Source organism: Caretta caretta, chromosome 3 (assembly GCF_965140235.1).
Source record: "Caretta caretta isolate rCarCar2 chromosome 3, rCarCar1.hap1, whole genome shotgun sequence".
Taxonomy (NCBI): domain Eukaryota; kingdom Metazoa; phylum Chordata; order Testudines; family Cheloniidae; genus Caretta; species Caretta caretta.
The window spans coordinates 209,540,625-209,554,185 of record NC_134208.1 but is presented as its reverse complement, the minus strand read 5'-3'; the positions used below and the strand labels follow the sequence as shown (position 1 = coordinate 209,554,185).

The 13,561-nt window shown below is 45.5% G+C and overlaps 1 protein-coding gene across 4 annotated transcripts in view; it reads right to left on the bottom strand.

Annotated features, from left to right (window-relative positions):
* Positions 1 to 13,561, bottom strand: part of ANAPC1 (anaphase promoting complex subunit 1) — a 73,729-nt gene that overhangs the window by 39,150 nt on the left and 21,018 nt on the right. The window contains exons 8-17 of one of the 4 annotated variants that reach the window (XM_048842265.2): positions 13,139 to 13,317; positions 11,926 to 12,146; positions 9,271 to 9,480; positions 5,739 to 5,834; positions 5,151 to 5,241; positions 4,982 to 5,047; positions 3,891 to 4,028; positions 1,844 to 1,984; positions 1,407 to 1,467; positions 621 to 808 (exon numbers count right to left, since the gene is read on the bottom strand). In XM_048842265.2, the coding sequence (XP_048698222.1) occupies positions 621 to 808; positions 1,407 to 1,467; positions 1,844 to 1,984; positions 3,891 to 4,028; positions 4,982 to 5,047; positions 5,151 to 5,241; positions 5,739 to 5,834; positions 9,271 to 9,480; positions 11,926 to 12,146; positions 13,139 to 13,317 (1,391 nt within the window). Of the gene's footprint in view, positions 1 to 620; positions 809 to 1,406; positions 1,468 to 1,843; positions 1,985 to 3,890; positions 4,029 to 4,981; positions 5,048 to 5,150; positions 5,242 to 5,738; positions 5,835 to 9,270; positions 9,481 to 11,925; positions 12,147 to 13,138; positions 13,318 to 13,561 lie in introns of those variants that run through there. The other 3 variants (XM_048842266.2, XM_048842267.2, XM_048842268.2) reach the window with 3 other exon arrangements.

Here is a 13,561-nt window from a genome sequence, read left to right as displayed (position 1 = left end):
GAAAGAGAAATGCTGATATTAGTGCTGGGCGAATGCATGGCTGTGGTGTGTGCCCCTGGAGTTTGCTTTCCGTAAACATACTAGCAAATGAATGTTCTGGCAGGAAGGTCCACTGACACGGAAAGCTAGCGGAATGCTCCCAAGTATTACAAGAATCTGCACCACAAATCCTGTTTTTAAAGGTGTAGGCATCCACTTGGAGAACGGAACTATGAAGTGTCACCTGTGTATTCTATCAAAACAGCATGAATATTAGCTACTCGCAAAGGAGAACCGTCACACTTTGAAAGCAGCAGCATCAGTGGTGAAAGGGAGCCTATTATCCTCATAGGCTATTGTTTATATGTGGCCTAGGTACCAGCATGATGAGCACACAATAAAAGTCACAGACACAAAATACAGTAAGAATGTGTATCTGTTTTTAAAAAAAGGTACATTTGGAAAAGTTCATTTTATAATTCAGAGATGCCTTGTTTAAAATAGATTAAGGCATGCCTGCTGCTGAACTGAATGTATTTGGATAAACATCTTGAACTTTGTGAAATGATTAAGTATGCAAACAATTAACTAATACTAATATAAGCCTAGAAAACAAACTACAAAGTTGTGCGTTTACTTACATTACGCGTCCATGCCAATCTGTCAGTATTGTAACCCATCATATTCATGAGGCAAGTTACAAATAAACTCCACTCAGAGTGATAACTTGGTCCTCCAGGAGCATTGTAAGCATTATACCACTTGACAAGCATTTGTACGGCAATTTCTTTGGGCAGGATAGACTTAATTCCTTGTAAACATCTTTTCACTGTTTTGGGGGGAAAAGAAAATGTTTATACTATTTTGTCACATCCACGCTTGTAGAATGGAGCCATGTCCATGACTCCACAATTACTGTTGTAAACCCATTTCAAGCCCTACTTTTGGCCCTCTGATAACTCGGTCAAAAAAAAAACCCACACACAGTTCAGCTCCCCCCATCTATTGGCCTGAAAAGTCCCATGCATAATCTCAAACCAAAGGAAAACTTGCTTCAAACTGCAAAGCAATCAGCCACTGTTCAGTTTTAGGACACTGGAAATGTAATTCTAAAAATTTTTTTTGCCACTTCCCTTTTTGCCCACTCCTAAAGCTGTGTTAACAGATCAAATTTCTCATGCTTTTACTCCTTAAATAACAGTGCACACACTTCTTTTAGGCCAGTTTATCCCCAATTTACCAGCGAATACTACTGGTTCTGAATCAGTGAACCTGCAGAGCATAGCTAGATATAGGTCAGCAAGTCTGCAGCTGATCACATGAACTTACAGCATTAGGTGCCGCATCGTCAGGGCTCAAAGATCAAACTTCACAGCTGTATAATGAAGTGTGCAGTTATGCTTTATGGGTTGGATTCTGTTCCTTACCTAGCTCTGAGGTGGCAATTTCAGGAATAGTAATCCTAACCATCGAGCTACTGCTGAGTTCCTGATAAAAAAAATAAATAAAATTGAAGTCAAATTGTGAGGGGCATCTTCAGATAAAACCAAGATCATAGTCCATCTATACAGGAAGCTTTGTACATTAAAAACTTATCCATAACACAGAGCTTTTTACTAAGCTTGAGACTTTCAAAGTCTGTGGGAGAGAACTGTTGGGCTTCTGGGTACTCAAATTCCTGTAAGTGATAAGAGGCAATTTTCCTGAAAAGGGCATTCTATAGGGTATGGATGTGCACTGAGCATGCGGAAGTGCAACATCTGCGAGTCAGAAGCTCTTTGGAGAGCTTACTACGTGGGAGAAACCAGGGCTCATTATACTTGGTTCGCCCTGTTTCAGAAACAATCCACAGGAAAACACCTACCAGAGTTACTCTGTTGTGAACAGGGTCTCGCACGGAGTGAATGAAAGTTCCAAGTTGTTGGAAAGTACAATCATCAATGTAAGAGGAGTCATGAAGTTTGGAAGAATCCCTCAACTCTGGAACTGGAGACAATAGCACTCCCTGCAAAGTGATAAAACAATAGTTAAAAGCTGAAATTGTGGGTGGGTGAGTTAATAAGTCTGGGCTCTGCATATTCTGAAACCAATCCTCATCCTTCAATTTTAGGGTTTCCAGTAAGACACTAATGACTAGGTGTGACACTAGCAGACCAAGCGCCAGCTCATGCCTGTCTCACTTGAACACTGACTAACACATAGCTGGAATCCATCTGGCTCACCTGTCTGTTAGAATTGTTTAAAACAGATATTAGAATTATAAGAATGTGTGTCGTGTTCAGATTCTATTGAATGCTTGTGAGTTGCTCCCAGCATTAATCTCACTTATAACATCTGTATCCCATATTGTAAGGTAATATTTAAGTGAGCCTCTCTGACTCTGTAAATATCCAGGCAGAAGAGAGACATTGATTAGTGTGAAAGGCTGATCTTCAAAAGAAGGTGTTATACACTTCCCAACAGGGAAAATCCATTGACACTAGATGGACTATTGTGGGATGTTAAAGAGAGCAAAAGATATTTGTTGTGGATTATAGAGGCCTCTATTACCTTTTGAAGCTTAAGATTTTAATTTGTGTATCTATCTTTACCCTGTAAATCTCTAAAGTCCTTTTCCTATTTAATAAATCTGTACATAGTTTACTATAGGATTGGCTATAAGCATTGACTTCAGTGTGAGATCTACAGTGCAATTGACCTGGGGTTGGTGACTGGTCCTTTGGGATTGAGAGTAACCTGAATGCTGTGATCCTTGGCATAAGGGACCATCTAACACACAGGTAGGCTCACTTGGGTGGCGAGCCAGATCGAAGTACCCAAGGGGACCGTGTCTGACTCCATGTTAAGGCTATTATAGTGCCTGAGTAGTCTATGCTTATTAACTGTCTGGTGAAATCTAGGAACAGAACTCACAGCCAATTTGGGGTTTGTGCCCTGCTTCCTACGAATGGGTGCTCATGCTTCTGAATCACTGCAGACTGCATTACACTAGGTTTTGAGAGAGACATGAGTTTTAAATGACATTGTCAGCTACTGAAAGAGAGTCGTGCCCTCGTCTCCTACACTACCACACAACACGCATCTCCATTTTGATCGATTTACACGGACACGCATCAGCAGTGACAAGCTGAATGTGGCAGAGGAGTAAGGGACCACGAGTGAGCCGAGCACACTGAAGAGTGAGGGCTAGCAGAGTTAGGTGTCAAGGGCAAAGGATGAAAGTGGGGATTGAGCTGCAGGAGATGGATGGGAGAATATGAGCAGCAAGGAGTCCCTCTGAGACAAGCTGTCAGAGGCTCCTCAGAACAGAGATCTTCTCTGACACACCACGAGGGGTTCAGCCCAGTGGCTCTTCTCTCTTCCCCCACAAGCATAAAACCCATTTCCTCCCCATGCTCTCAGGGGGCGGGTGATTCGGCAGGGGGCTTCAGTGGGTTGCAGCTATAGGAATTGTGGCGAGGGGCTGGGGGAGTAAGTGGAGTTTAAGCTGGGGGGACTGAGTGGGAGAAGCACAATCACAGGCTCAATCTCCCTGTTCTCACGACATCCCCATTCACTCCCCAGCAGCACTCACAGCCCACTTCACACCCAGCCTGTGGCCCTGTCTGGACTACAGAGTTCCTTCCTTTGCCTAGCTCTGTCGGTCAGGGGTGTGGAGAGATCTGATCCCTGACCGACAGAGCTAAGGTGGCAGAGGCCCTAACGCAGACGCAGGTATGCCAGCAGAACTGCACTGTTATGGGTATGGCTTGTTTCGTTGGAGGGGGCGGGGAGATGCAGGGAATGGAGCTATACCCAAAAACGTGTAATGGGGCCTAGTCCAGCAGAAAAAAGACTCCGGCACTCAGCGACATCATGGCTTTTGAAAGCCTATAACAAACTCTTTCAATAAAACAGTTTGCTTCTCTCACCTCCTCTAAGGGCCCTAGGTGCTTATTCAAAGGCTTGGAAGGAGTATTCAGGCTATCCAGAGGGGTGCTCGGCCGAGGCATTTGGTTCGACATTGTCAGTGACGGTGCTGGCAGGCCAGGAATAAAAACCTTCCCTACCTTTTTATGAAAAGAAATGGTGAGTTTTAACATGCAGACTCCTCTAACACACATAGGTCAATGGCAGAAGCAGCAGCAGTTATTAATACTTCAAAGAAAAAGGTTAAGAAAATTGGGTATATGGTGAAATTCAAACAAACATCAACAGGCAAGTCTAAAGTTGTCCCATTTTAGCTCCTTTTTCCCCAAGCTTTGACACGTTACAGTATTTTCCAGTCCTACTTCTATACATTTCCACATGCTTGCATCATTGCTGCACATTTAAGTCAACTTAAAGTTAGGACAGTTTCAATTTAAAAAGTCTACTTTTAAACGGTATAAAAATATCTAGAAAAATCTGGTTTACGCAGTTTCCAAAGATAAAGCAAAAAGCACATTATGTCTTTCTTAACTTAAAAATAGCTAACCCTATTTTAACTATAAAAGTGCAAATAAGAAAGTACAACGTAACAATAGTCTTTTGCAAAGTAACAAGTTTTGATATTTAAAACCCATTGACACCTCATGAGAGACTGAAAACTTTTAGCTTTGGAGAACTTCTGCTTATTTCTCATATTTTTAGGATTCTCTTTGTTCTTAATAACTCAAAAGCTGGACATGAAAACCACACATCAAGCAACATTATCTCCAAACCTAATGCTTTTCAAACTGTTCTGTGGTGTCAATAACTCAAGAGCAACATTTCCAGCACTGCAAAAGGCAAATCAGACAGCAGCTCCTGCTTTTGATTAGGTTTGATCCGAGGACCTGCCCACCTCCCCAGGAAGTTGATGTCAGAAGTCTCCTAAAATGGCCTAAAGCAGTAACTGTTGTAGCAGCTTACTACATATCAAACACACTTGACATGACACTGGTAACAGAAGTTACAATAGCCCTGTTGTGACATAGGAAATTTCAAACGTGTTTACCTTGGGGTACTAATAATTTTAACTTGACTACGTGACGGTACGTACCCGAACCACTCCAGTATACAGCACTAAGTTTCCATTGCCTTCCAGAACCAGCAATGTGTCAATGCTCTATAAATACCAAACAGTGCGTTAAAACATCTCATATTTGAGTAAACACTATATTTAGAAACTGAAAGTACACCAAGGTTCTATATTTAACATACACACTTACCTCTACAGGGGCTGCGTCCTTTGCCTGTATATTGGTAACAGAACCAAAGATCAACTGTGACTTATCGTTACTCTCTTGAAACTTTACACAGCTAAATATTTGGGAGGGGGAAAAAAAAAAAAGATTCAACCAAAAACGTTATATACCAGAGACTCTCTCCTATGTGGCGTTATGACAGAGGGAGAGGATAGTAAACCAGTGATGTATGGGAACTAATTTTCACAGTGGTATCATTCCCTCCTTTTCAACACAAGATAACACTGTTTCTACAGAATCTCTAATATGAGGAATGCTGGTTTTTCTGCTGCTAATTAACATCATTCAAAGTAAAAATCTTTGTTCAATTACCGAGAACACTTCCAAGGGTCTAGGGTAGGAAAAACAAGCATACCATTGGCAGTACAATGAATTCTTTTTTAATCTTAGTTTTCTTTAAATGCGCAATCTTGTATAGGCTATAGTTGCAAACATTCATGGGACAGAGAGACACATACATCGCATTAATATAACAGATTTCACTATCCCATATCTAGCTAGTTTATTTATTCAGCAATTCACAGGTACCCAGAAAAACCCACACATGCTTACCGCAACTGGAGCTGGGATTCCACTAAAAAGCACAAGAACTTTTGTCCACAAAGGTCAGTTGTAATAAACACTTTTGAGGCTTGGGAATTCTTCTCTCTGTCAATATTGAAACAAGAGGCAGTGATCAGCATAGTGCTTTGGCTCACTGCTCTAGGGTCAGTGGAAGAGTGTTACTGAAGAGAATATTAGGCACAGCAAGCTGCAACACATGGCTGGACATCAGCCGAACAGTGGACTGGACAGCCAGAGTTTGCCCACCCCAATGTGTGTCACTATTCTAGAAATGAGCATTCCTAGATCCCAACCTGCATGCTCCCTAGTTTTAGGCACTCAGGGCTCAGGCTTTACAGGCCAACCCTAGTGTCAGATTTGTTTTATCCTTACTTTACTGTTTGATTCCAAATGTTACTGCTCTACTTAGGTTTCGACCTTTGGGTCATATTTTCTCAAAGGCAGCTGTCCCCCCCCCCAAAAGCCTGCAGTATCTGCATGAAGTCCTCTTTGAAGTGAACAGCACCAATTTCAATCACTTAATAGCATTAGAATTTGTATAGTGACCTCAACAGTAGCGTTGGCATTTGGTGTCAAGCTGGCTAAAGGACTTTAGGAGATGATCATAATGAAGGATAGTGCTGGTTTCAAAGGGAGGAAAGTTGCCTGGTCAGCGTTGCTTTCGGGTAAAGTTTTCACCTATTACAATGTAAGCGCTGCTGCTACGGTATCCTTACACATGCCCAGCTGAGTCCCTGGTGATCCTAGCACTGATCACTTCTCATGCGGGCTGGAATAAGCTCCCAGCCACCAGCTGGGCACATGTGCCCCACCACAAACTGTCGATGAATGTCATCCCTCCGAACTGGTGCTGATGGCAAAGGCAATAAGATCCATACGCTGATTTTGCTCAAGCAGGAACTGGTCCTGCACTGCCTCTCTTGCACGAGCTGTGATCCAACCCTCTAGAACAGGGACAGGCAAACTTTTTGGCCCGAGGGCCACATCGGGTTTCCGAAATTGTATGGAGGGATGGTTAGGGGAGGCTGTGCCTCCCCAAACAGCCGGGCGGGGCACAGCTTCCACACCCTATCCAACCCCCCCCTGCTTCTCGTCCCCTGACGCCCCCTCAGGGACCCCTGCCCATCCACACACACACTCCGCTCTCTGTCCCCTAACTGCCCCCTGCCGCCCCATCCAACCCGTCCTCTCATTCCTGACTGCCCCCCCCCAGGACCCCTGCTCCCATTCAACCCCTCTGTTCCCAGTCATCTGACCGCCCTGACCCCTATCCACACCCCCAACCACAACCCCGAACTCCCCTGCCCTCTATCTAACCCCCCCGCCCCCTCACCGTGCTGCCTGGAGCGCCGGTGGCTGGTGGCGTGGCTGCACCAGGACAGGCAGCTGTGCAGCACAGAGCACCAGGTCAGGCCGGGCTCTGCAGCTGTGCTGCCCAGGAGCTCACAGTGAGCTGAGGCTGTGTGTGGAGGGGGGAGGCTAGCCTCCCGGGCCAGGCGCTCCGGGGCCGGGCAGGAGGGTCCCGCGGGCCGTAGCTTGCCCACCTCTGCTCTAGAACCACAGGATCCCCTCAGGCAGAAAGCTTCAGCCCATGGCTTGGCATTGGCTGCAATGATACCACCATTGGTAATATCTCCACTTCGGGCAGCTCACTCGGTATTCTGCCAAGTGCAACCGCAGCAGCACTCAAAGCCGCTCGTGATGCTGCTGTGACTTTAGCTACTTTCTTTATTTAGCATCTTCACTAATGCTCTAGGAGAAAAAGAGCATGCTAATTACATTCACAGACGATACTGAGAGGCGCTGTAAACACCAGAGACAGGAAAATAATAAGAACGTGCCAAGAGACAACAATTATGGTCAGATACTAACAAAATGACATCATTTTATCACTGAGGCATGACTGCCAATAGGAAGGACTAGCTCGCACTCGACCCAATTGGAACATAACTCTCTCGGATGGGTTGCGAGCAGCAGGGATTTGAAACCAGGTCTCTATTTCCCCACGCAGGAGACAGTCATGCCTTCAGATCCAGAGCTCTTGTTCTACTGCTGATAACCCAGCCAGGGTGTCCTGTTACCAGTGGTGGCGCGTAGAGAGATTTCAGCTGCAGCACATCTCAAGCACTTGGGATGAGCTTCCCAGCCGGGGGAGCATGTAACTCACATTTACGCAGCTTGGATCTCTGTCCCCAGACTAGTGGCTGGATCAGATAACGATCAATGACCCAGCTACAGCTTTTGTGCTGACAGACCTGACTCTGAGCTGAAAGACAGTAGAGGCTCATGCTTTTAGGTTCCAGGTTCAATCCCTTTGGCTGATGACCCATCCATGAGCATTTGCATTATACAACTACCATTACCCTTAAGAACCACAAAACTAAGGTCAAGATGTTCCACCTACCACATCAGATGGAGCAAGACTCCAGAGTTGGAATCCTAGCAGACGCTATCTGTAGAAACTGACGATCTACTACCCCTGTTACCATATACTCAAGATCTATGGTGCCACTCCCATGCACATACGAATTTACTCATAGTTGGGAGGGAATGCAGCGGCTATTTAACAGCAGACTACAGCTTGGGAGAAAAGTGAAGAATATTTCATCCCCTTCCAACAGGAAGAAGAATTTAGATAGGCAGAATGTAATCACCCAAATCAGAGTTTGGCTAAGACATTGGGGTTAATATGATAACTTGTTTAAAAGAGCCATGGGACCTTTAATGTCTCCAGATGGTAAAGATACAGTTTGATAGCTCATCAAACAGACAGCATCTCCAAAAACAGAGTGCCCCATAACCCATGCCAACGCACTGGTTCAAATACTGACCCTCCTGCGAAGAGGGATACCTACTGAACCACCCACACCACTTCTGCAGCACACTGCTACTTGAAGGTCTCACATCAAAGCAGCAATCAGACACAACCCTGCTCAGCTCATTAGATCCAGTGGGACAATAATCCAGTTCAGAAGGCCACAGGATACAGAGGTTAACATATTGAAAAGTGCCCAGTCCCATTTTCAAAAGTGAGCTGGGCACTTGGGGTAGGTCTATACTTGCAATTGCACATCTGTGGCCGGCCCATGTCAGCTGACTCTGGCTCTGGCTTGCAGGGCTTGGGCTAAGGGGCTGTTTACCCGCGGGGTAGACATTGCCCGAGCCCAAATGTCTACAGCACAATTAAACAGCCCCTGAGCCTGGGTCCCGGGAGCCGGAGTCTGCTGACACACGCACGCCCTGAGGTTTTAATTGTAGTGTAGACGTGGCTTGGGAGCCTGACTGTCACTGAGTCTTAGTCTCTGAAGTAGTTTTTGACAGAGGGACTTAGACACTTTTGAAAAGGTTACCCAACAATACGAAACGATCCTTCGTTATGAAACATTATGGTGTACTCAGTAGTACACACACCTGCTGTAAGAGGCAACGGCTTGCAAAAAGTTTGTACTGAGGACAATTTCACTTTAGTCTTTGTCAGTGGAAATGCAGGTCTACTTAACCCAAATATAAGCTTCCAAACCTCATGGTCATGATGGTCTCTGTCCACAGATGGTCTATGCACAGCTCTGGAACAATTGGCTCAGTTTCTGGAGCAAGGAAGGAGTCACTGGAAGCACTGTTTGGAGAATGGCTCGCACTGTGCCTCCGTGGCGACTGGGTGTTACTGGAGAAATTGAATCTCTGCACTCCGGAGAAAGATTGCACCCCTAAGGCAGGAGAGTGAGAACGGCTGCAAAGACAGACAAGGGCCATGACTGAAAACAGATCATAAAGTCGGGCATGCTCAGGTGTGGGGAGCAGAACACTTTTCCACAAGGGAAGCCAGGGAGCTTGCACACTAGCACGGAATTTTTTCTCACAGTTGCTAATTCAATACCAGCCCATTTGCTCAAAGGAACACACCAACCCTCCAAATACTTCGCTAAATACTTCTGGCAGAGGCTTCAAAAGGAGGGGGAAAATTAAAAAAAAAAAAAAAAAATCTCCGTAATGCACAATCTGGTTAGTGAAAACCTATCCTCAGCCTGCCGAGTATGAATATTACCGACTATAAATGCGGTTCTGTGTTTATGCTAAAAGCTCTATCTTGAGCTGTGCTGCAAGTGGAGGGCCCGACATCCATGCGCGGGACTTATCTAAAGTGCAAGTGGATGATTCTTGAAGGAAATCAAGCTCTCTGGGGCTTCCTGAGGGAGACGTAAGAAAGTGGGTAACAAGACAGTAAAGCGCACAGAGGATGTTGAGCTTTTGCTCCAGAAAAATGCGGCAGAATGGCTGCTGAAGGCCATTGGTGGGCATGGAGAGGACGGAATGACCTAAGGTGCATCACTCTGTGTTTCTAAAATACTTCAGGATCCCTACCAAGGCCCACAGGGCGCTGTGCGAGATATTTAAACACAATACAACTAGTTTTAAGAAGTCAGCATAAACTCAAAATGAACACAGCTGACTGAGGGGAAGGGAAGGAGATCAACCACGTGAAGAGGGTTAGAAAAGAGACTGCAGGGAAGTTAGAGATGAGAACCACTGACGGGCAAGATAAAAACATATGAAAAAAGTTGAGGCAGTTACACACAAAAAACGAGAGAGAAATGAACCAGTGATATTGGGAGAGCAAATTCCATACCCTTGGACTAACTTCAGCAAAGGTGCCAAGCTGTGCTGCAACAGCAGGATCTCAAGGAGAAGGCTGTGATTGTAGATGGGGTCTACACCTTTACAGTACAGTTCTACTCTAAAAAAGCAACTATGTTTAAATGGCACCTTCATAGTCAGCTATCTACATGTGTCAGATCTGCTGACTTAGTGACAAAAAAATATGGCTTCGCTGCTTTTTACTCCTGAAAATCCTGTGGAGCCTACACAACGGAGATTTGATTCCAGTTTGCAACCCAGAGTTGTTTACTCAACTCCATTCAGTGACACATGTGTAGCCTGCTGAAGGCAAAGGGGCTGCAAGGAAGGACCAAATTTGGTCTGCAGAACACTTATTACTGGTGATGATGCACATAATGGAAAGAACCCAGCTTGACGCAAAGAGCACAGACTGAGTGTGTAGGGCTGGCCAGCACTCCAACACCAAGAGGAGGTTTTTCGCTTGTTTTTTTAAATGGGGTGGGCTGCTCTCTGGTCGCCCTTTCAAAGGCAAGAGCAGCAAAAATATACCATATTTATAGGCAAATATCACCAGTAATCTGGCTGAGGGAGACACTACTCAGAGAATAAAATTCTAACTACCCTAATTTTGACATTTGTTTTTAATCCTTTGTGAAACCCTCCCTGTTAAGTGGAGATATTCCAGCATGTGACAGCACAAATACCAGAGGCTTATGCAACATACTGAAGGCGGCAAGGTACAACGCATACCGATGCCAGAAACACCCAACATAGATACATTTATGTTTCTTACGTGGTTCAGTATTGTCAATTCACACTTCAAATCCTTTCAGCTTGTTCCATAAAGTAAAGTCAGCCATTTAATTATCCCCTGAAGCCAGAACCTTTATTTGCAATGGCTGACAATTTGGGACAATTTTATCCCAATGGTAAAGATAAAAACATGTCAAGAACTATAAAATAAGACTTGACAATCAGCAGAACATAGGGAGAAAGCAGTGGACACCTGAACTTTGACTGGAAGAGCTGCCACGCTGCCACTTTGGCCTGTCTACAGCACGGCGATGTGGCCAGCTTTCTCACTGAGTTAATCAGGCACCATTGCAATGATCAGCTGGAAAAATCAACAGGAAAAGGAGTGTTCAGGAGTCAAGAAGACTGTCTCCCACGCCTCAGTCCTGCCATGCATATGAATTTCAATACCCGCTCCGAGGCAGCGCAGGTGAGAGGGTGGATAGCCCAGTAGCACTGGGACTCAGGAGACCGGCATTCTGCTCCCAGCTACACCACAGATTCTCTTTCTGACCTGGGACAAGTCACTTGGTCTCTCTCTGCCCCAGCTATAACATGGAGATAATAGCATCGCCCTATCTCACAGGGACACTGAGAGAAACAATACATGGAAGACTGAGAGGCACTTGGACACTGATAACGGAGGCCAAGTGAGTGAGATAGATCGGTACTGTTTTAGATGTTGTATTGAGTCTATTGCTCACCCTGCATCAGATGTGCTCATCTTTTACACTACTAGTTAACACATAATCCCATTAGCACCCACCTAAGAGCCGCCATGTTGGATATGGAAGGGGAGCGGGAGTGCACGCTGGGCGACGACAACGACCTACTCTGGCTGTGAAGAGAGGAATAATTCTGGAAAGGGGAAGCCATGGGTGAGTCTCCTTTCGAGAGACTCCTGAGGTGGGCGGTCAAAGAGCTGCTGGTGGCCACGTGTTGCGGCGTCCCCACCTGCTCAGAGAACTTTAGGACTGTGTTTTGCTCCTGGAAGAGACAAAAGAAGCTGTACGTCATAAGGAACATGAGTGGGTCATAGCAGCCTGAGTGCCCTGGGGTCACTGACCAGCTGTTTACTTAGCCAGCGCAACTCAAGTTAGATGTCACACGCTCAGACGCATTTGCTGCTAGACTTCTCAACCCTTTAGTCTAGTCAGTAACGCTGCAGCAGATTCTGAAGATATGATCATTCTCCAGGGACACAGTCCTTTCAGTCAAGCCCTAAGTGAGGTAGCTCTCACGCAGTAGCCCCACAGAATGGTGGGGAGGGCGTCTGCCTCTCCCCTAGGACTCCTGCATGGAGCAGGGAGAGGAAGACAGTAAGCAGCAAGGCTAGGTAGATTCTCCCTTTATTGGCTTTTAAAAAAAAAATGAAGAAAATAAAGCAGGAAAGGTGCAACAGGGCCACTAGACCCACAGTGGAAGGAGCACAAGGGCCATGGGGTAAACTCCTGGGACCCCTACCCGTGGCCTAGAGAGAAGCAGGTGGGGATGAAGGAAGGCAGGCAAGGGGGTCAGCACTCCCTGACTCCCTTCATCTGTTTGTCTCTTTCCCACAAGTTTTCCACCTGGCTCTTAATGGCAGCCAGTTGTTTGTTGCCTTTGTTTTAAACAACAGCTGTTTGAAAGCTGAAAGGTTTGGCAGATCTTCAGTCACCAGATTGCCAGGATGACAGCCAAAGGGGCATGATGACAAATGTCGTTTCTCACCCATCATTTATGTGGCAGGTATATCTATGCCCACCCAGACACCCCAGAAACAGCCACCATTGCTTAAGGCATTTAAACATCAACAAGCGTTCGGGAAACCCGGCATCCTTAATTCTGGAATGGAGAGAGAATTGAAAGAGGAATTGCTCCTCAGAAGCTCCATTGTTTTTATCAGTTTAACACTATCCATTATACGGACCGGACTGCAGGTATTATGCATTTTCACACACACACAAACCTCCATCTTTAAGTCAGCAATTATTTCTTACCTCTGGTTTTACTCTACGAAGGGCCCAGACAGCATGCAAACTCTGAACGGTGTCATAGGTCATCACAATGGAAGGCTCCTCATTGAGGAACACGATGCGCAGTGTGTAATCAGCAACATACTGTACTCTAGCCGAGCCAAACACACCTGCTAGAGAAGTAGCGCTCAGGTTAACCCCATCTAAATCAGAAGGACAGTTTCTGTAATAGTGTTATTAATTACACAAAGCTACCATTTCATGCCCCATTTCTGTTGCAACTTTGGTTCTTCCCGTATAGATTCCCACTCTGGGAGCGTTTGGCAGTTAAGAGTATATAGCTACGCAGTCAGACCCAATGGAAAAGGCCACAGTTTGTTGTACCCAAGTCATTTCAAAGTAGTGTAAATAAGAGGCATTACCACCTAATGGCTAAGGCACTGGCCT